A 21,908-nucleotide genomic window follows, 5' to 3' on the forward strand; every position below is an offset into this window, starting at 1 on the left:
AGCCACGTAGCGCTTTAACGAATCGAAACACGAAACGCGGCGCATGCTTTTTTTTTTTTTTTTTAATAATTTTTTCAGGAGAAAACTCTCAAAAGTTGCGGCTGAAACTCGAAACTCGAAACTTGAAACTGTTTTCACACAGGACGTGCAGGAAAAGTTTGACTTCTTACGAACCTGCTGCTAATGCATGTGTATTTATGATTTTTTTTTTGACAACTGAGGCCTCGCCGGTTAAGAGTTAAGCTGGAGTTTTGCAAAGTGAAAAAAGTGAGTTCTGCACGCAGCCGACTCCCGAAGGCGCCCTGCAGCTCTTCTGAATACCAGCTGTCGACTTGTGCAGATGTGCAACAATGAAAACATCACACACACACACACACACACACACACACACCCAGGGTGGATCTCTGGTATCCAGGTGGATTTTCTTGGACATGTTCATTCCATCCAACATTGTTCCAGATAAGTAGAACCACATGCGGCTCCGTACGGTCCAATCAGATGGCGAGGTGGGCGGTTCCAAACAGCAGGTGGGCACCTCGACGCAGTTTCCAAGTTGAGGTGGGGTTTTGGATTTTTCTCAGTCAGAAACTTTCCATGGTGAGTGTTATATCATATGGAAATGAGAGAGGTTTCTATTTTGAGGACACACAAACTGACTTGTGCATGTTTGTGTGTGTGTGTGTGTGTGTGTTTTTTTTTTCTCCCAATCTTTTTTTAAATATTTGCATAATTACACTTTGGACTTTCGGTCACAAAGTTGTATTGTGTACAAAAAAAAAATCAACAACAAAACAAACATCGGCCTCTCTGTGTCGAGTAACTGAAACAAACTGCATAGTTTGTCGTGCATGACAGCGGCTGAACTTCAGCTTTTTTTCTTTTTCTTTTTCTCTCCCCATGTTTTAGATAAGCGTTTCCAGTCAGGGGCTTTTAATCTTATCTCTGAGCTTTGGCCAGATTCCTGTCCTGCAGTTTGCTCTCAAGAGGAGGATTAACCTCACTGTGTTGGCTGAACTCAAACTGCGCCCCGCGGCGTGACCTCGTGTTTCCGCGGCCTTCCCTCCTTCGCCTCGGTCCGCCTGATGAGGGCAACGACGTCGAGACGCGATTGTCAAACATCAAATTTCATATTTGTCCTCTTAGGGACTGAGTGACTAACACAAATCACTGGGTCACTGTCCACATGTTTATTACATGTTTATTACACGTTTATTACGAACCCCATTAGCTTTTGCGAGGCAGCCGTCGACATACTTTAAATTTTACAGTGTGAACTTGACGATACAAACATCACAGTACAACATACGTCACATTACAACACACCTTTAGTACATCAATTCACAGCAGTACAAATAAACAACACAAAGAATACACAGATTCTCCTCCATTTCTTTCCGTCCATAATCTGTCCATCCAAAATGTCACCGCCACAAGTCTCTGAATAGATCCATAAGCTTTTAATACAATTTTTTTTTTTGTTAAGAAGTACAGTAGTCTTTTAATTTAATTTTAAAATGAGTCATGTTCTTCTGTTGAGTGACATAATTTGGAAGCAAGTTCCACTCTTTCACATCTTTCCTTTTAAATGGATGTAGTTGCATTGCCTATTGCGGCGTTGTTGAGCTACAGCCAAAGAGGATTTTCAATAAAGTTTGTCTGGTTCCGATTCTGTAGGGCCCTTCTGGCCAGGTGACCTGTGGCCAGGGTTTGATTGAAATGTGACAGCTATTTAGTGTCTCTGACTGGTTTTATAAAAAAAAACAGAGAGAACGTGGTCAAAAAGAGCCTAAAGTCATAAAAAGTGACTTGTCTGTTCGTCTTAAGTGGACAGTCTGTAGGTGGAGGCGGGGCCTCAGGTGCACCTAAAATCTTGTTCCACACATTTATGAGCCCTCTCGTTTTTTTCTTTCTTTTCCCCCCACCCCTGGAGAGGCCAGGCTTGACTCCGCCCCACATTCCAATAAACTCGCTCTGCTTCTGAAAGGCAACAACGAGGGGAACAGATGTGATGGAGCGCTTGGAGCTCCCGCCCAGAGACGCCGCCCATCCATTGTGTGCGCCACATCCTTCCCAGTGGAGCACCGTGACGGACGCTTCCCAGCGTTCACAACGCTCTCGTCCTGGCGTTTACCACCCGGGCGGACAGGTTTGACAGCCGCGAGGCTCAGGTGGTGGTGGTGGGTGGAGGGTGACACCTGGAGATCAGAGTGGGACGGAGGAGGAGGAGGAGGAGGAGGGGGGGGGGGAGGGATTCTCTTTGTGTCAAAGGTTGAGACAAAGAGGTGGAAATGTGTTGGGTTTTTTAAAAAAAATTGTGACCAAGGGAGGTGGAGGTGGAGGTGATGGTGGAGCCGAGAGTGGTGGTGGTGGTGGTGGTGGAGGGGAAGTGGGGCCAGCGTGCCGACCTGCCACTTCCTCCTGCGGCGCCCAGATAACGGCGTGACGCCGTCCAACAGAGGAAAAGGCAATGGGTTTATTTTCTCGGGCCGGCCATTGTTATGGAAAACCAGTCACAACACCTTTTTCAGTGTTTCTCCGACCAATCTGGCAGATAAGAGCACTGATTTTACACACACACACACACACACACACACACACACACAGATACGCAAACCGGAGCGCGCACAGACGTGTTGAAACTCTCACAGCGACGCTGCATGACCTTCAGTGGTCCCTGTCTCGCCTCGCTCCCGGACGTACTCAACCACTACCTGCCTGCAGGGGGCGTCGCGCATTATTGCACAACAGGGGTGGGGGTGCCGGGCCGAGGTGGTGGCCACTGCGGCCGGAGAGGGGGTGGGGGGGAGGGGGGGAGTAGCGCTGCAAGGTCTGGAAACACTCGTCTTCGCTCCTCACCTGACACAACCTCCACCTGAGCGGCCAACGGCTGCACTCTACTGCCCCCTTCTGCCGCCTCGGCAATCAATCAATGATTTGAAAAGGGGGAGAAAAAAAAAAAACAGAAAGCAAACAAGAAAAGGTGGGTGAAGGAAAAAGCCGCCACTTTGGCAGCTTCCTGAGGATGTGGGGAGTCTCAGGGGGCTCAAGGTTTTTTTCCACAACGGCTTTCCGACGTTTCTTGAGGGGAAATCGTTGTTTTTTTTTTTTTTTTCCGCGCATATCAGCCAGTGAGCCACCTGCTGATTGAGGCCGTCCTTGGCCGACCTGCCGTCATGTGAGAGTGGCGCAGGTCGGGCATCAAGGTCTCTCTCGCTCTCCCTCTCTCTCCGTCTCTGAGTAAACAGTGGGTGAATGATTGAGCTGCCAACAAGTTGCAGAGCGTCGGCGGAGCAAATCGGACGATCGATCGGAATCCCAGGGTGACGAGTTTGGTTTCTGGTCAGTGCTCCGCTGCTTCGGTTTCCCGTCAGAGGATGACATCATCGAGTCCACCTGTCCCCCTGATCAGATCTGAGCATGCAAGTCGCCATGCCGCCACGTGTGATCAGCAGCACCCCCCCCCCCCCTCCCCATGGATGACACAACGTGGCCAGAAACACAGAAAAAGTAAAAGTCAGGAAATAGGGAAGAGTCAAGATAGTCAAGCTTGTCCCCGAGATGTTTGAGTTCAGTTTATTTTAACGTAAAAGTGACGATCAAATGGGATCTGACATAAAGTGGCACAAAATACAATGGAAGACAGTGGATCTCATTCATGGTTGCAGAGGCGTCTTGTTGTTTGTTGTTTTTTTTAGATTAAAAAGCGAATTAAAAAGTGAGCTTGGCTTCCACGGGGCCCCTGAAAGAATGTGGCTACGTGCAGCAGGTCAGACCAGTTTGGATTATCAGTAACTCTGGTTTGATCTCCGTCGTGTTTCCACCTGAACCTCACGCCTCGGGTCCACGGGTGACTGGATGGATTTTGAAAAACCGGGCAGCACCAAGGTCAGTGACTCGGCCTATTTTTTTTTTTTTTTTTTTTTCGGTGGTTACGTCACCTCTCTAAATGCTGTCCTTGTGCAGACGCACTGTTATCAGTGGCTGGTCTCGTTGTGTTTATGTGCAAAACAGAAGCATTCCAGCGGGGAGGCGGGAGGGGGCGAGACGGGTGAGATCTTCTGCTGCTGTTGGGGGAGGAGAGGTCGGAAGGGGGGAGAGAGACGAAGGGAGGGAGGATAAGAAATGACAGTGTTGTTTTTTTGTTTTGTTTTTTAACAAATGAACAGAGGGCACATCGTGACACCAGAGGGAACTGGACCAGAGTCAGAAAATAAATGAAACGGGGCCGGAATGTTGAGCGTCGCGTCACACGGACAACTCGGTGAGACACAACAATAACACACAATTAGAATCAGAGGAAGAGAGAAAGTTTGGAGGAGGCAGGAAGTGAGACTGTGGCGCAGGCTCGGCCGCTTCTGCTTTTCGACCGGGCGGTCGGGAGGCCGAGGGGGAGCCACACCCAGGGTCAGCAGAGAGAGAGAGAGAGAGAGAGAGAGAGAGAGAGAGCAAGAGAGAGAGAGAAACTGACAGCACATGCGACACACCCAAAAGTCACACATCATCCACTCCAACACAGGAAGACACACTGGAGGACCAACACACATCCGTGTGTGTGTGTGTGAGTGTGTGAGTGTGTGAGTGTGTGTGTGTTTGTGTTTTGAGGTTTTGCTAATGTCTACTGAATGGTTAAAAATAAACACAACTTGGATAGAGGTTTAGTGGAGTGTAGTAGCGTCAGTGTCGTAAGATTAAAAAAAAAAGAAAAAAAAAAGTTTTTCTTCCTTTCTTCTTTCTTCATGGATCATTTCATCCGGAAAATGAGTATTAAAAAAAAAAAACAATGATAAAAAATAAAGTCGAGCCCTGCGGGGCCACCCGGAGTTTCGGGTCACCAAAGGTCAACTAAAGGGACCAGGGGCTGCCCAGATGGCACGTGACCTCCGAGGCAGACGGAGGAATCCCTCCCTCCGCCGGCCAATCAGCCGGCGGCGAGCCGGACATGTGCAGAACTGATCAACGCCGAGCGTCTTTGTTTTCTGTCCTTCCTCTCCGGCTCTGCTGACGTCACAGACGCTTGTGTGTGTGTGTATGTGTGTGTGTGTGTTTGTGTGCATGTGTGTGTGTGTGTTTGTGTGCATGTGTGTGTGTGTGTGTGTGTGTGTGTGTGTGTTTGTGTGCATGTGTGTGTGTACGTGCAGCAGCAGCAGCAGCTCATTGTGTAGGTGCTGGAATGGAAGGCCGCCGCCCACTTTCCTCCCTCGGCCATTTGGAAAGATTTATTGGCCGCCCGGGTGGCGTGGCGTGGAAAACGGTCGACCGGACGAGTGGAAAACTGACGGGGGGAGGGGTTAATGATGGGGTTAGGAGGGCCGGGAGGCGAGGGGGGGGGGTGGAGGTGATGCGTGGGCTTCCCTCGGCCCCCGGGAACGCCCTCCTCTGCAGAGGGATTCCCCTGGATGTTGGGGGCGGGGGGGGGTTTGCAGCCCGGAGGTAAGTCACGGCAGGAGTGAGTCAGAATCAACACCCCCCAATCTACCCCCAATCTACCCCCACCCTCAACCCGAAATAGACGCTGCATGCAGAAGCAATTATCCGATCGGATGGATATAGCCGCCGCGCTCGGAGGAGCGGGAACAGGAGTGGAAAAGTTGAGTGCAGCGAGAGAGGCGGGGGAAGAAGAAAAAAAAGCGCCATTTGCTGTGACGGCGCTGGAAAGTTGAAGTCTAAAGTAAACTGCATCAAACTGAATGTGTTCAAATGTTGTATGTGCAACAGTTAGAATAAGGCGATTTTCCCGGGAGGACAAAACCTTTCCCAACTTTTACGCATTTGACTGGATTGACAAGAAAAATATGTTAAATATAAGGTTTGTTTTTTTTGTGGTAGCGACAGGAGACCCTCAGGTTCTTATCTGTTTGTTCACTGTTCTTGTGAACTGTTTGACTCACTCACTTTAAGTTGTAAGAGCATCTTACTTTGATGCTCTTACAAAGTAAGAGTGTGTGCTCTTACTTTGATGCTCTTGCAAAGTAAGAGTGTGTGCTCTTACTTTGATGCTCTTGCAAAGTAAGAGTGTGTGCTCTTACTTTGATGCTCTTACAAAGTAAGAGTGTGTGCTCTTACTTAAGTAAGATGCTCTTACAAAGTAAGAGCAACTGGATCACCTTTAATTCTGATGCACTGTGCAATTTGCCAGTCCGTTCCGAATAAAGATGTAATTAAAAAAAAACAAAAAACAAACAAACGAGGGGAAGCCTGATTATATGCAGGAAGTGGCGCTAACGTACCTCGAAAGCAGGTTGTGCCGCCTGTTGTTTGATAATTACTCATGCAGAAGTTTCCCCCGAGGAAACGCCGACGAGTTGTGCTTGTTTTTCGATTTTCCTATGAAAATAAAAAAGAAATGTGTGTACAAGCATGATGGAAGAAAGGAAGACGAGATCAACATGTTTTGTTTTGGGGTTTTTTTCACTTCAAAATTGAGGGTAAAGTTCGTGGTAACCTGGAGGTGAAACACTGCCACAAGTACCGTCTTTTCATTTTCAATCTCAAGATCAAAGGATTTTTTTTTTTTTTTTTGGACACCTTGTTGGGGACAAAAAAAAAAGAGAAAACGCTTGGATTAAGAACAAGTTATTGGCTGCAGATGAGAAGCTGCTGCTGCTGTGGAGGACAGGAACACTCTCTCTCTCTCTCTCTCCCTCTCTCTCCCTCTGTCCTCCGTCAATGGCCGATTCTTCCAGGAGTCCAAAACTCAGCTTGGCCGCCGTCCAACATTCTCTCAGACAACCAGACAAGCGAGCGCTCATTCTTCCTCTGGCCACTCCTTTTCTTTTCATTCTTTTTCATCCTTGACTGCTTGGTCAGCGCTTTTTTTTTTTATTTCTTTTTCTTATTGCCGTGTCCCCCCCGTCGCCACTCAATCGAGGCCATTGTTGTTAGAGAACCCCCAGCAGCCGCAGCAGTTAGCCAGGCGCTAACAGGGTTTAGCGGGAAAGCGTAGCCGCTGCGGCATTCTGGCAGCAGCCCGTGAAATGTGGTGAGTCGAGTGCGGAGGGTGAGGGGGGGGCTGGGGGGGGTTTGAGGGGTCGACGGGGAGGGGGTGGTCCTCCGGGGCCGGGAAACCCGCAGAGTCCCGCCACACCAGTGGTTTTCCAGTAAGCCTCTGCGAAAAGCTGTTTGCGGTTGCCATGGTGACCACGTGGCAAAGTTTTTGCGCTTTTGTGATTTTTTTTTTTTCCCTTTCTGGCGGCAGCGGCAGCAGCAGCAGCAGCAGCAGCAGCAGCGAGGTCGTTAGCGAGCAGGAATCCAGGCTGGCCAGCGGAGAGGCGGAGACACGGCGGCTGAGAATGTGCGAGTTGGTGGCAGGGAGTGAAAAGCCGCTTGATTGAGAGCTGATTCGCTTTTGTGGCTGAATGAAGGGAGAAGTTTGTCTGGCCGCCGGCCTCTCCACCGCTCGGGAAACACGATGTTCCGAGGAAAAGCTGCTCTGTACTGAACTGTATCAACCAGGCAAAACAGGTTTATTTTGTGGGGGGTTTTTTGTTTTGTTTTGTTCTTTTGGGCTGCACCTTGTATTAATCAGACTTCTTGTGCTAGATGGTTTCCCCACCGCTCAGCAACATTCCCATGTTTCAACCGCTTCATCCTCCCTCAACTGTCGCCCACTCGCTAAAATAAATGTCTTCAGCCCTGAGCTCCGACACGCTGCACACAAAAAACCGCTCGCTTTTTGAGATTCTTTCCAACTATAAAAGGTTTTGAGTATTATTTTTTTTTTTATGTTTTTGCTGATGCAGATGCGCAGCGGCAGAAGCAGCTTCAGAAGATGTCGCCATCACGGATACAAACGCAAATAAAAATTTTTCCCTTAAAACCAGAACTGCAACACAACATCAGCAGTCACATGATGGCCAAGCAACAGAGATAAATGATCAACGAGACTCTGAAGTCAAAACACAGGAAAAGTGGACTTCTCTCTACAGCTCTGCCGCATTTCATTCCTCCGGCCAGAGGGGGGCGACATTCAAATGAGCACCCCTGTCAGGGCGACCTGAGCTGAATTCCAGCCCTCCATACAATCACAACTGATGACGATTTCACTTGATTTTTTTTGTTTGTTTGTTTGTTTGTTTGAGATTTGTCTGAATATGTTGTTGTGTTTTGATGTTGTTGATGTTTTTTTTACAATGTTAAATATATTTCACCTTTTAATTTCCGCTTCACTTTGTTTAGTGAAGAAAATATCCTATCAAAATTTATCATGTGACCGGGTGGGCTCACCTTCGACTTTCTGTGTTTAAATGACTCAACAAAGTGGAGACTTATTGTCACGAACCGAGTGTGTTGTCATGTTGGAGCAAGAAACTTAAAAAAAATAAATAAATAAATAAGGCTGTGTAAATATCAGGCAGTCAGAAAAGCTCCCATAAAAAACGTTTTAGAAAGTCCAACAGTCAGGTACAACGTGGACTCGACCTGGAGCCTTTTCTTTAGATGAAAAAAAAGTTCAAACAAACTCATGACTTTGGAGTCCCTGAAAGAACTGAAAGACAGAAGAGAATTGGTCTCCTCCTAACGGACACGCTGAGGCCATTTCTCCCTCTCTTTTCTCCACCTTCTCCGTCGCGCCAAGCTAACGCTACAACTCTCCCGCTGCCGCTCCCCGCCTTTGTCTCGTGGACGGGGTTTGGCACAACTCTGTCGGAGCCGCGAGGCGACAAAAAAAGTTTCCTCCGTCCAACTCCACGTCACCTTTTGTCTCCGGTGAGATCCACTGCGCCGCTCGGTGAATGTGAGTCAGCGGTCGATCCAGCAGGAGTCGGTCTTAAATTCTAGATCCTTTTCAGTCCCAGATGTGTTTTCACAGCCCGACAAAGACTGGCAACGTTTGCACTCGATCTGTTCCAACTTCTGCCCCCTTTTTTTTCTCCTCCTCTGGTGCTGCAGTTCTAAACACTTTGGTTGCCGGGTTTGCGCGACGGTGTGGTCTTTTCTGCTGTGCCGCTTGTAATGAAAACCTTACTGAAAGATTTGAAAGCTTTTCACCAGTCAGGCTGCCTTTGATCACTTCAGTATCCAAGATTCGTTTGATTTAATGAATTCAACTGAAGGAGCTTTTTTTATTTTATTTTTTTATTTTTTTCACAAAGTCGCTCCCGGTGGTAAAAGAATCAAAAAGGGAGTTCTTGTTATGCAAAGTTGAACTTCCTCTCTCTGTTCACAAATCATCTCAGACACAGAAAAGTCGAGCACGGCGGCGAAACGTCAGCGACTTGCTGCTTCGGTTGCCTCAATGGTGGTTTTACTGTATCATTCAGTAGTTTTGCAGCACTTTCCTTCCTTTTCAACTGCTTACGAATGGCTTCATCATTGAACATCAGCGACTGATTTGATATTTCTCACTTGCTCTGTTGGGTTTTTTTCCGATGAAAATACGCTTCCTGCCATCACCTACCTTATATTGACTGTCCTGCTCGCTCCACTAGTTGAGTTTTCCAGTGGTTCCAGAGGTCAACGACCTCCCCTCCGCCCAGGTCGTTGACCTCTGGCCTCCCTCCACTGTAAATGCCCCCGCACCTCCTCCTCCTCCTCCTCCTCCAGCCCAGCCGACTCGGCCTCCACCCATAATGGGTCCTGTTGGGTTGTGGTCGTCGTTTGATTGTCCAGGTTGATTTTGTTCCCACCTCAAAAATGTTTGCTACTTATCGCTGAAGATTGAATGAAGCCATTTCTACGCGGGTGAGGAGAAAAATGTTAAGACAACCCATCCTGTCCGTTGGTATGAGTGATGTGGTGCCTTCACCATTTCATCTGCAATTTTAATTTGTGAGTTTGATTGACACGAACAACATTGCCAACCTCATCCACGACCCATTCCTGGACCTTCATTCCAAAACCACAGTCTGTTGATGAAATGTCTCTCAAACTATCTAGAGTTCCTGCATTTAGCCCTCTGTTTGTGAAAAGGGCTGATATATCCAACGCCGGTGCCCGCCGATAGACTGGACAAACTGAATACCAAGGACTCGACGTTCAACAGGTGACTCCACGACTCAACATAGCGACTTATCAAATCATCAAGAACCCCCACCCAGGATGCTCCTAAGGATAACACTACCAGGAGAAGAGTCACAGCCTCATGCAGGTGTTTTCTTTTTCCTTGTAAGCGTCACAAGTCTCAGCTCGTTCAGTTATCGCTCCCCATTGTGGACACTTCTCGGAGGGGATTCTTTCATCGTGATGCCCGACGCCTGTGCATCATTGTCACTGAAGCGCTAAAGAAGATAAACTTCCCATGATATCGCACGCATTTCCCTCACACACACACACACACACACACACACACACACACACAGCCAGACGCCGCTTTTCCCGACTAACCCACTGACTCACGCCAGGGAATCAGGCCTGAGCCGCACCACCTGGTACCACTGTTCTGCACACCTGCAGGCCGCCTGCGCGCACAAGTGTTTTCCACATGTGAGTCTGTGAGTCATGCCGTGCAAAAGTACAAAATTGCACAAACAGCCATGCGTCTTTCTTTCTTTCTTTCTTTCTTTCCACACTCAGAAAACGAGCCTTAAATAGCAGCGGTCTCGTGACCAGTGGCACAGGAAGAGGTGGGTGTTCGGGAGGAAGAGGAGGCAATCGGGTCTCCGTGCGAGTTCCACTGGTCATCTGTGGCCGTTTGTTCTCCGGCTGAATGAGCCGCGGAGTGTTAACGAGCCAGCAGAACCGTCCAGCATCTGGCCCGAGGTCGCGACCTTCCGCCCATCCTCACAAATGAGCCTTCACAGCGGCTGCTTTCACGCTCCGGCCGGGATTTGGCACTTTTTCCTTACGGGTTTGACCCCTGTGGTCGGAGCCCAGCAAGAATACTTCAACCCAACAAGACTGTCACAGTCTCTGCGAGTAACAACCCCGCTAGACACAGTCGCTGCAGTTCTGCTCGAGGCGATGACGATTGAAGACACCGTGGGCGAAATGAAGACCCATCAATGAAGGCCGAGTAATTCAGGCCCCGTTCACACAAAGCCAGGTTTCACTTTTCTATTGGTTCCTCTTCCCATTTTGACCGAGCTGGTGTTTTCAGAGGCTGAAACTGCATCGTCTGTAATTTTTGAAACCGGATTCCACAGATGGGAAAGGTTTGGAATGGTCGCCTTGTGATGCTTTGTTTAAAAAGCAATTGCTAGATTGTTTGAGGGGAAAATGACCTCCGTGCAAGTTGCATATGCACGCTCAAAGTCTTCTTCTCCGGCTTTAGGGAGTAATCTTACGGCACCGCATAAAGCCTGGCCGACGTAGTGGAGTGGTTTCAGTCATTCTTATCCTGAAGCTAGCGTTTTAGGTGGCGACTTCAAGCTTCGAGCTTCAAGGTAAAGGTTCAAGGATCAGAAAATGGTCGGTTTCAAAAAATACTATCTTTGTGTGCACACGGCCTCGAAAAAAAAACAAAACACATTTTGATTGCAAAATATGTTTTCAGATAAAAAGCAGGAAGTGAGGACAGGTTGGAGCGACAGAAATAGCGCCTCCTCCCTTCAGACGTGTGAGAATTTCCTGCCGGATGCCTTCCAGGCAGGGGGGAGGTCGACTTTTAGCATCAGCTGACGCGGGGTGGAGGAGGTCTATGAAGGGTCAGCTGATTGGTTCGCATCGCTTCCAAGAACTGACATCGGTTTGATTAATTCCCTCCGTCCCGACAAAAAGGAAGAAAAAAACACACACACACACACGAACACAATTAAAGTGATGAAGCTGCAGAAAGCGATGATGACCGTCGAGTCAGAGCCGCAGAAAAGAAAACGGAGGATCGGTTTCACACTCAGGCCGTAAATACTGCACCCGCGCAGACGCTCGTGTCGCTTTTCTATCGGCCAGGTGAGAGTTTGTCTTGCGAGTGGACAGAGACTCGCCGGCTCATGACATCACCGGCATGAAGCGGCACCAGCCTGATAAGGTGCGGTTGTGATGGAGAGAGGCATCCTCGCTATCATCATCATCTTCGTCATCGTCTTCGTCATCATCATCATCATCATCATCATTGCAATCATTATAATCGTTATCATCTCCATCATCATCATTGTCATCATCATCTTTATCATTATCATTGTTGTCATCGTCGTCATCATCATCATCATCATCATTATCATAATCATCATCTTCATCATTATCATTGGCTTCATCATTATCATTGGCTTCATCATCATCATCCAGCAGTTTTGAACACAATTCCTGGTTGCGGTGCTCCAGAAGTTGCAAATCCTTATGAATGTGTGTTGCGGCTGCTTCATAATGTATTTAATGGTCTAGTTTTCACCGGCAGAAAACTGTTTAAGTTTCCCGACCAAAATTAGAGAAGAGGCCATAATGACTTGATTGGTGTTACCACAAACTCTCAATCCCAGAGAGAACGGAGTGGGTGTGGGTGTGGGTGTGTTGAGGGGGGTCGAGGGGTGGGACGCCACTGGTCGCTGATGGGTATCTTGAGAAAGTCCCCGACAACATTCCTGAAACTGAGCCAGAACCCTTGAGGTGAGTTCTGGGCGGCATTGTGGCTGCCATATAATATTGTTTTTTTGTTTTATTTTTCAAGAAGATAAAAAAACAGAAGCTGCAGCATGTGTCTTTCAGATTGTTCACCCTCGAGGCGCCATGGGATTTGAAGAAGGCTCTTGTTTACATGCGGCCAGTCAAATTATTTGCTGGTCCAATGAGGCTCCAGGCGTTGGCTGAAACAAACCAGTTCTTTTCTCGGGCTCTGTAAACACTTCATTTATCCAGTTATCTAAAATAAACTTCTTTATGACTTGGCAAATGTTGACCCAATGTTTGAAGTCTCCTGAAGAAAAAAAAAAAAAAAGACAAAATACCAGTTCCCACAAATGAATGGTCGCATTCCGGAGAAGTGTAGGCGTGTCACTGTAAAACACACACATGTAAATCAAATTTTACATCATAGACCATTAATTTTAAAAGATGGTGATTTTAAGATGTGATTTTATCAAGCACATCACTTTGGTTCAGGCTCCTTTGTCCACTGTCCTGTCCTTGTGTAGATGCCAAAGTAAATTTGGACCGAATGACTCAAATAGACACAGAAACATGCCTAACTTGCAATCAATTCAGCTGTTAACTTTCAGTGGTGGCTAATGGCTAGTTTAGTCACAGCTTATTGCACAGAGCAAACAAGTTAAAAATCCTTCTGATAAAATTCCTTTTACAGGTGACCTGCCGCGTCTCAGGTTAATGTGGAAGGCGGACAAGTGGGCACTGGCCTCAGCGAGCCTGTAGTGAGCTAACCATTAGCCAGACCTGGCTGGACACAAAAAATTCCTTGTCTCACTGTAACGCTCAACTCTATCTTTTCACTATCCACCTACTTTAAGCAGTGCTGACAAATAATAGCGCACAATGTCTTCTTGTATGTATCTTGTACTTAATCTCCTCATGTTCTACTGATACTCCTGCGGATTTTTTATCTCCTCCTCCAGTGAGGCAGCCCTAAAACATGTGAGGGCTTTTATATTCTCCTAATTTCTGTTGCTGCCTAAACTGAACTGAAAAAAAAAAAAAAAAAATACCCGATAAGTCAATTTTGGTCAACACGACAGCGCTAATCTTTTGTTTTTCAGGTGGGCGTGGCAGCCAGTCAAAACAGAGGAGTCATTGCCGGATTGTGATTGTGGCCAAACAGGGAGCAGAACACAATGACCCTCAGTGATCGTCGGACAGTGTCTGTACGTCGTGGGAATGACTTCTGAAGAAAAACTGATTAAGCATGTCCAGACTTTTATCAACTTTTGTCATCTTTGCTTCCAGCTTCAACACATCCCTTCCTCTTATTTAGTTTTTTTTTTTTTTTTAAGAATCACATCTTTTTGCCTTGAAAATGGACGCTGGCAACGTGATTGCGGCTTCGTGCGACGCTCTGACTCAACCCCTTTCTTTCAGCAGGGAGGCTCAAGAGGTGTTTGGATTTCACCAGGAGCTCTTTATACTTGAATATCCTGCTGCATGTTCCTTCCTGGAAAACAAACAAGTGTCACAGCCAGACGGGAAACACGTCTGCAGACAGACATTCGGAACCGTCGGGTCGGGAGGAGAAGAAGACAATCTGCCGCTACTTATCGTTGTGTAATTTGTCTTCGGGCCGAAACCCAGAATTACAGGCTTTGTGCACACACACAAAAAAAAAAAAAAAAGACGCAAGGCACGACCACCCACAACTTTCAAGCACTTTTCTAAATCTTAGCTGCACACAGGAACAATTTACCAAACTGGAAGAAAAAAAGTTCAAAGAAAAGAAAATTGAGGTGGGATATGGTTACGGCCCATCGGTTGAGATCAGAATGTTCTCGCCTTCAAAAAAAAATGAAAAAAAAAAACCACACAAAAAACAGGCACTGCAGGGGGTGCTTCTGGAAAATGTTTACACGCTGAGTTTCTGTTTCTGCTGGTATTTGCCGAGGAAACTGTGGAATTGCTGCTTTGTTTGGCCACATCCTTAATGGGAGGCGGACAATAAGACACACATCCGGCCCTGCAGGACAGAAAACACGCTGAACTGCACACTGTACTGCACACTGTAATCACACGATGTACTACACATGACATCTGGAGCCTCCGTGCAGAAGAAAGGAAAAAAAAAAAAAAAAAATGTTTTCTGAATGGACCCATGTGCTAATTTTCAAAAAAAACAAAAAAACAAACAAAGGCAAAACATATTTTCTGTGCTGATGATTGATGGTTATTGACTCTGTTTCAGCCTAAAGAGACGGTTGCTGTTTACGACCCCGCTTCTCCGTCTACCTGCTGACGTTGTGTCGGCTGCTGCAGGTGTGACGCGGCCATATCTCAACCACACAGTCGGGAACTTGGTTTTCTTTTCTTCTTTTTTGTGACACGTCGACGTCTCGGTGGAATTCTTCGCCAGTGACAGCAGCTCGTTAATTCATCAGTGGCGGTGGCGGCAAACGTATGGGGAAACACAACATTACACACGTCAAGGAGTCACGCGTCCTTTGACAAGCGCCGACACGAACGCCTCTGTTTGCCTTTACGGCCCTCAGAAGCTGAGGGTTTTGTTTTCTCTCGTGCTTGGCGAACGTCTTCGACCGAGTCGTTCCTCTCAGAGACAGTCAGTCCCCTCGGAGACGGCGTGAGCTAATAAAGAGCGCATCGTACTGCCAGGTCCTGCTGCCGGAGTCGAGCCAAAGCAAAGTCATATTTTCACAGATAAGCTTTGACGTGGTGGTTCCGTATCTAACCGGGATTCAAGCTACTTGTGTAACCAATGGATTTATTACCTCATGGTCAGTATGACCTTGTATAACTCAGCCCGACTTCATACCAAATCCACAAAAATAACAGAAGCATTTTCCTCTTCATCCCCTCGTCGTCCAGTCGCTTGCTGCCCTCAGCTCTGCGGCTTTAAAGTCTTTTTTTGAGAAGCGCACAGAAACAGAAGCTTCATTTTCATGGACTTTTGTGGTTTTATCCGGAAATCCCCCTCAAGAACAAAAACTATTGAGTGTCATTCAGGTGTATTTTCTGTTTTATTGTTGTTTTTTATTTTTTATTTTTTTGTATTCTTACCCAGTGGCCCTCTGAACCGGCCAAATGGGGCTGGTTGTGGCGCTCAGACAGCCGAAGCTGGACTAGAGCTGCGGTTTAGGCATTTGGAAGAGGGCGGCGACTGAGGGAGAAGGGGGAGGGGCCGGAGGGGCGGACCCCGGGGCCCACAAGGTTTATATAGTTAAAGAGCTTTGCCTCTCCTCCTGCCTTGTGTCTGTGAGCTCCTGTTTGGGCCTCTCTCCCTCCAGCGCAGTCTCTCTCTCTCTCACTCTCTCGCTCGCTCGCTCACTCACTCACTCACTCACTCACGATGCAGAGATCCTCGTTCTCCGTGCGCTCCACCACCTCCAGCAGGGCCCCTGCCGTCTCCATCAACCGCACCTCGGCAATGCCCATCTACAAGGCCGCCAGCATTCACGGCGCCGGCACCGGTGGACGGATCAGTGTCTCCTCCACCATGCGCAGCAGCCTGGGCTCCAGCATGGGCATGGGCATGGGGTCCGGCATGGCGGGCGGCGCCGGCATTCAGGTGAGCACCAGCGGCAAGCACGGCGACATCATGGGCAACGAGAAGTTTGCCATGCAGAACCTGAACGACCGGCTGGCCAACTACCTGGAGACGGTGAGGAACCTGGAGCAGGCCAACCACAAGCTGGAGGTGAAGATCAAGGAGGCCCTGGAGAAGAGCGGCCCTGACCTCAAGGACTACAGCAAGTACCAGGCCATCCTGGATGACCTGAGGAGGAAGGTGAGGAGCAGGAGGTGGGGGCATGGGGGGGTTGTGTTGTTGAGTGTTCTTTGATCTGGTGAACTTTTTGGCGTTTTTGGGAGTTGGGGAGGTTGGAGGGGTCGAAGCCTGCCAAAAAATACCTTCAACACCTCATCAGCTCAGCTCTGTTCAGGTCTGGGTGCCCGGGCTGGTATCTGGTCCACTGGGGGGTCTGAGGAGATGGACGGAGGTGGGGGTTGGACCGGAAGCACTATGCTAGAGGAATGTTGAAGCGTCACGGGTCACGGAGACAGGAAAGACAGAGGGAGGAAACCAGAGAAAGAGACTAAAGGTTTTTACAGAGTGAGCAGGGCTTCAGAGTCGTATGTCAGGACCCGAACGGCCGTTTTCCTTCTTTGTGCTGAATGAAAAGCACTTTGTGGGTGATCAAACACCCGTGTGTACACATAAAACTGCGGGGACGAGGAAAGAGGAAGAGGAATGGCTGGCCTTTCATTCATCGCCTCATGAAAAAGCTGTTGCCAGTTTCAATTAGACCCACTGAAAGTCAATTGGCCAACAACCGAATTTTTAAGAATTTATGTTAACAATTATTTTTTTCACTTTAGAGTAAATACAACTCGACTGTAATGACTCCAAAAGGCTTCTGGGAACAAAAAAACTGTTTCCAAAGGCAGCGTGCCAGGGTCACTTCTGCTTGCGTGGTTGTTGACAGACAAACAAAGAATTGGCTTTTGTCGAAAGTTTTGCCTGCCTGATCTTTTCGCTGCTGAGATCACAGCTTCAAGGTCCACTTGTCTCTAAAGTGGAAGGTCAACAGAAGAGAAAGACATCGGATAATGATTCCAAAATGTGACACAGAATACAAAAAGAGACGCTATTTAGTGCTTTATTGATCAAGTCAACAGTCCAGTTCCAAGTTTGTCCAGGCAACTTGTGGACTGAACTGCTGGGCTGTTGTTTGCTCTGGGTTTTTTTTTTCCTTCCTTCCATTTGCTCTAATGAAAGAAAACATTTCCACTCCCTCAATTCCATCAGTTCATCCACTGAAAGCAGTTTTAAAAACCCAACCGCCCATGCAAATCCAATGCGGGCGTGCACGTTCACATGACACACGACCATCCTCACGCAAATCAGTCATCCCTGTCCCGCTAGTGTGATGATCCCGCTGCCTGGCAGCCAGTGATTGGCCCTTGGACTTTGTTACCTGGATACCGCCCCCCGACCCTGCCCCCACCCACCCCGATCCCAGCCCCCTTTGTTATCTACCTTGCCGCGACAGCTAAAGCAAACACAGCGGCTCGTCTGTCTTGTTCACCACCCTCACTTACACTTTCATGGTCATGAGTATGTTTTACTTTGCGATATGAAAAAAAAAACTGGACTTGTTCTCAAAGCGCAGCGGCGCCCGCTTTGTGTCATCAAAACATTATTTGTGTGTGTGTGTGTAACCCGTTCCAGGTGTTTGACGCCATCACCGACAATGCCCGCCTGGTCCTCAACATCGACAACGCTCGCCTGGCGGCCGACGACTTCAGAGTGAAGTAAGCAAGCCAGCAAGCTCCGCCCACGGTTCCGCCGACACCTGACAATGCCTGGGCAGTGCACGCCCTGTTTATTGCAGAATGAGTAGGATGTGCGATGACATGAGTGTTTGTCTTTCACTCATAAAGAGTCAACAGCAGACAAACACAGCTGGCGTGTGGCCCACATGACCCACGGCGGTGTTTGAAGAAAAAAAGCTTAAAGAAAACATACCATCGAATGTATTTCAAAAAAGAAATGCCTGTTTCAAGCCTTTAATCACTCAGGACAAATTCTCAGTGTTGAAACAGTCTCCATGTGTGAATTTGAGCAGCTGCACCACCCTTGTCCTCACCGCCCTCCTCTCTGCCCTGCCCTGCCCTGCTGTGCCCTCACCTCCCCTCCCCTCCCCCGGTCAGGTACGAGTCTGAGTTGGCCATCCGGCAGTCGGTGGAGGCCGACATCGTGGGTCTGAGGAAGGTCATCGACGACACCAACCTGAGCCGCCTCAACCTGGAGAGCGAAATCGAGGCCCTGAAGGAGGAGCTGATCCACCTCAAGAAGAACCACGACAATGTGAGTTCGGAGGCAATACAGAGTGAAATCTGGTCGCCAAACTTCCACGCCCATCAAAATTCCGCAAATGCTGTGCAGAACTCCTGTTTCCTGCATTTCGAGCAAACGCCTCAATAATTTTATTGTTTCATAATTTGTTCCTTGAGATTCAGATCCAGCTCAGAAAGACATTGAAAACAGGCCATAAAGATGGATGTCCGTTTTAAGGTCTAACAAGAAAGTTTCTTTGTTACTCTGTAACATTTTAGAGTGACAGAAACAAAAGAGTGTTACATTTTTAGCTGCCTGATTCATTTGTGAAGGTTGACGCAAATTCCGTTGAGGTTTCAAAGGTTCAGCTACCTCTAAATCGATGAATATTGTCATTGAATATGTTAACCAGCCTCTAATTGTAACCCTACAATCATCAACCCAAACACACACACTTACTCTTTAGCTGTGTTTGTGAAAGACTTTGCATGTTACATGTACGCGGTAAAGTGTACAGTAACAACTAAAACATTTTTGACCTCACAGCTAAAAACCAAACCTATTTGGATGGAAGCTGAATATCTACATTAGCTCCTAGTGTTTCTGCAAGGTCTTTAGCTTAACCTCAGTTTCCAGTCCGTGGAAGGCCACAGGATGTGTGCGCGCTACCTCAGGGCCGACATTTTATTTGCACTTTTCAACACGGTTCAATGAATTCCCAACCACGACAACCGTTAAAAGATCCCTAAGCACCATTTCCTCCAACGTCCACACCTTTTCGCAGACCAGGGTAAATATTTGCCCACTAACCTGAAAAGTCACCAATCCCTGTTGAGCATTGCTGTCCATGTGTGTGTACGTCAGGTCGTGTATAGAGTCAAGCATGTGGGTGGTGCACTTATTGCCACGAGTGCGGCTGGCGCATCTTGATGGATGGGGTTTGACAATGTGGGGATTGGAAAATCTTGAAGTAGAAGTTGTGGGAAGTCCATTCTGAACGACGGTTCCCTTCCACATTTGGCTACAGAGGAAACTCCAGAGATTTAAAATGACTATAATTTGGACGCACGCTGAAAGACATAATGGTTTGCTTACTCAGTGAATTTAGTGTGTGTGTGTATGTGGGCCAAGAGACTAAAGTGTATATTTGCCCAACCAAAATGCGATAATGGCTGGAAGGGATTAAGTGTCAGAGTGAGGTCTTGACTCAATTAAAACTCTGTGATTTAAGTGTTGCATCGTCTATTTTGGGCAGACAAAATTTACATTTCAAATGAATACATGAGGTTTTCCTTCCCTGCAGTTCGTGGCGACATAGCAGGAATCTTGTAGCGGGAATCTTGTTTACGCCCTTAATGGCTTCTTATCTACACAGGAAGTTATGGAGCTCCGCAACCAAATTGCCAAGTCAGGGGTCCACGTAGACGTTGATGCTCCCAAAGGGCAGGACCTCGCTCAGCTCATGGCAGAAATCAGGGCCAAGTATGAGAAAATGGCCCTGAAGAACCAGGAGGATCTCAAGGCGTGGCATGAATCTCAGGTGAGACACCAGGGCGTCATCAGCATACGTCATCAGCACAGAAAATTGTGAAAAATACTCACGTGTCGATCGATGTTTCAGATGATCGAGGTGCAGACCCAGGTTAGCCAGAACACAGAGGCCCTCAAGGGCGCCCAGACAGAGGTGAGCGACCTTCGGCGACAGATACAGACCCTGGAGATCGAGCTGGAGTCACAGAAGAGCCTGGTGAGAAGCGCTCCGTCAGCATGCACTTCATTTAACCCAACACGTTTATCCCTGCGCCGGCAAACTCAGCACTCTGACTTCAAGTCTCCCACAGCAACTTTGTTGACATAGGCTCTGCGTTCCGGCTACTTGCAGTCAAAACATTAACCTTTTCTTCCTCCTCCTTCTCCGCTGACAGAAAGCCTCCCTGGAAGGGTCGCTAAGGGACACCGAGCTGCGCTACAACATGGAGATCGAGTCCCTCAACACCATCCTCCTGAACCTGGAGGCAGAGCTCACAGACCTGCGTAACAACATCAAGATTCAGGCGCAAGATTACGAGGCCCTGCTAAACACCAAGATGAAGCTGGAGGCCGAGATCGCCACCTACAGACGGCTGCTGGATGGCGAAGACTTCCAGTACGTTGTTTTTCCGTGATCATTTATTTTAGGTAGATGGGAAAAAAGGCATACCTGACTGCCACTGACCGCATCTCCATCCTTTCAGGCTCCAGGATGCGCTCAACGAGCAGATCACCAGAACGGTGAAGACCAAAGTGATGAGAGTCACCGAGACCCTGGTGGACGGCAAAGTGGTTTCCAGCAGCACAGAAACCCAGAACCTGTAAAGACAGGAAGCAACAACCAGCTACAGTCACAAGAATATTGGCACAAAATGGATCCCCCCCCTTTCCCCCCCCCAAGATGTACTTCCCTTATTTTCCATAAAGCACTAACCAGCACTGCATTTTGTTGGACTTCCTTTTTCACCACACAGGCTAGTCAAGATTAAAACTGGATTGGGGAGGGTGGAATCATGCTCTATTTATTTCATCGCCACTTATTTATGTGTTTGTGCGTACACCTGCAGATGTTTACAAAACTTCTGAATTCTCAGATTCGGAGACAAACTAATTAAACGCATAAGATGTTTAAAATTCATATTAACAAAAGCGTCCAGATAATGAAAATCTTGTCTCTCTTTTTTTTTTTTTTTTACGTCATCGCCCCTGGTTTTTCATCTGTCCAGGTTAAAGCCGCCGTTGTGCTCAATAAAGTTTTTGTGAGTCAAACCGTCTTGTCGTCTCATTCTTTACATGACTGAAGTGAATCACGTGTGAATGAGCAGGTTTATCAAACAGGAAGTGATGACGGGAGACAGAGACTAGTTTTCACTCCCACTGATCAACCAGAACATTAAAACCCCTGACAACAGGGGCAAAGGTCAACAACAGCTGCGTAGATCAGCCACGCCCGTCCTTTGTGGCGTAACCCAGCGACACACTGGTCCCCCTGCAGGAAGAGCTGTGCTATAACACCATCAGGCGGTTTGTAGTTACGGAGTTAGTTAGTTAGTTAGTTAGTTAGTTAGTTAATTGTCATTTCACCAAATATTGAAAATTAAAAAACTGATAAGCAAAATTACATTTCTCACCAGCAAAACTGTGAAAAAGAAAGAGCTCCAGGCGTCAATTTGGCCTTTGGTCCTAATCTAGTAAAGCTACCTGAGACACCTGAAAATGTTGGCGAAGGGAACATTTCCAATTTGCAGTTTTACCGATTATCATTTCAACAGCTCAATCAATGTCACTGTCTTCCTGAGTCGCCCGTGGGCGCACCTGGCCCTGCGGGGGTCGTTAGCCACAGACCTGAGCGCGTGGCGAAAACCGCCATTCACACTCCCGGGGAGGAGGTCGGAGGGCCTAGTGGGCGGCCCACAACTCCGTTCACTTTGCCCCGCTATGACCCAAAGTCTAAAGTGTGAAAGGTGAAAACGCGATAAAGATATGAGAGGAGTGGCAGACAGGAGTATATATAGAAGACCCGATGAGCTCCACGCCACTTCTCTCTGCTGCGAAG

At 47.8% G+C, this 21,908-nt stretch overlaps 1 protein-coding gene and 1 long non-coding RNA gene across 2 annotated transcripts; one reads left to right on the top strand and one right to left on the bottom strand.

Moving 5' to 3' along the window:
• Nucleotides 1-1,178: 1,178 nt before the first annotated feature.
• Nucleotides 1,179-2,957, bottom strand: LOC142888382 (uncharacterized). Its single transcript, XR_012926687.1, has 2 exons — nucleotides 2,320-2,957; nucleotides 1,179-2,195 (listed from the first exon to the last, which is right to left on the bottom strand). It is a non-coding gene; the product is annotated as an uncharacterized LOC142888382 (long non-coding RNA).
• Nucleotides 2,958-15,714: 12,757 nt separating this feature from the next.
• On the top strand, nucleotides 15,715-21,121 carry LOC142888383 (keratin, type I cytoskeletal 18-like). Its single transcript, XM_076026626.1, has 7 exons — nucleotides 15,715-16,270; nucleotides 17,714-17,796; nucleotides 18,196-18,352; nucleotides 19,698-19,862; nucleotides 19,944-20,069; nucleotides 20,248-20,468; nucleotides 20,557-21,121. The coding sequence occupies exons 1-7, from the start codon at nucleotides 15,833-15,835 to the stop codon at nucleotides 20,675-20,677; spliced, it is 1,311 nt and encodes a 436-aa protein (XP_075882741.1). The 5' UTR covers nucleotides 15,715-15,832; the 3' UTR covers nucleotides 20,678-21,121.
• Nucleotides 21,122-21,908: the final 787 nt, after the last annotated feature.

The sequence above is a fragment of the Nelusetta ayraudi genome, unplaced genomic scaffold (assembly GCF_046127955.1).
Source record: "Nelusetta ayraudi isolate G7.1 ecotype Tasmania unplaced genomic scaffold, CSIRO-AGI_Nayr_v1 ptg000019l, whole genome shotgun sequence".
Classification (NCBI taxonomy): domain Eukaryota; kingdom Metazoa; phylum Chordata; class Actinopteri; order Tetraodontiformes; family Monacanthidae; genus Nelusetta; species Nelusetta ayraudi.

Coding starts and splice junctions, on each gene's coding strand:
- LOC142888383 (XM_076026626.1), top strand. CDS start 15,833: ATGCAGAGATCCTCGTTCTCCGTGCGCTCCACCACCTCCAGCAGGGCC. Junction 17,797..18,195: donor GCCGACGACTTCAGAGTGAA/GTAAGCAAGCCA, acceptor TCCCCCGGTCAG/GTACGAGTCTGAGTTGGCCA. Junction 20,469..20,556: donor CTGGATGGCGAAGACTTCCA/GTACGTTGTTTT, acceptor CCATCCTTTCAG/GCTCCAGGATGCGCTCAACG.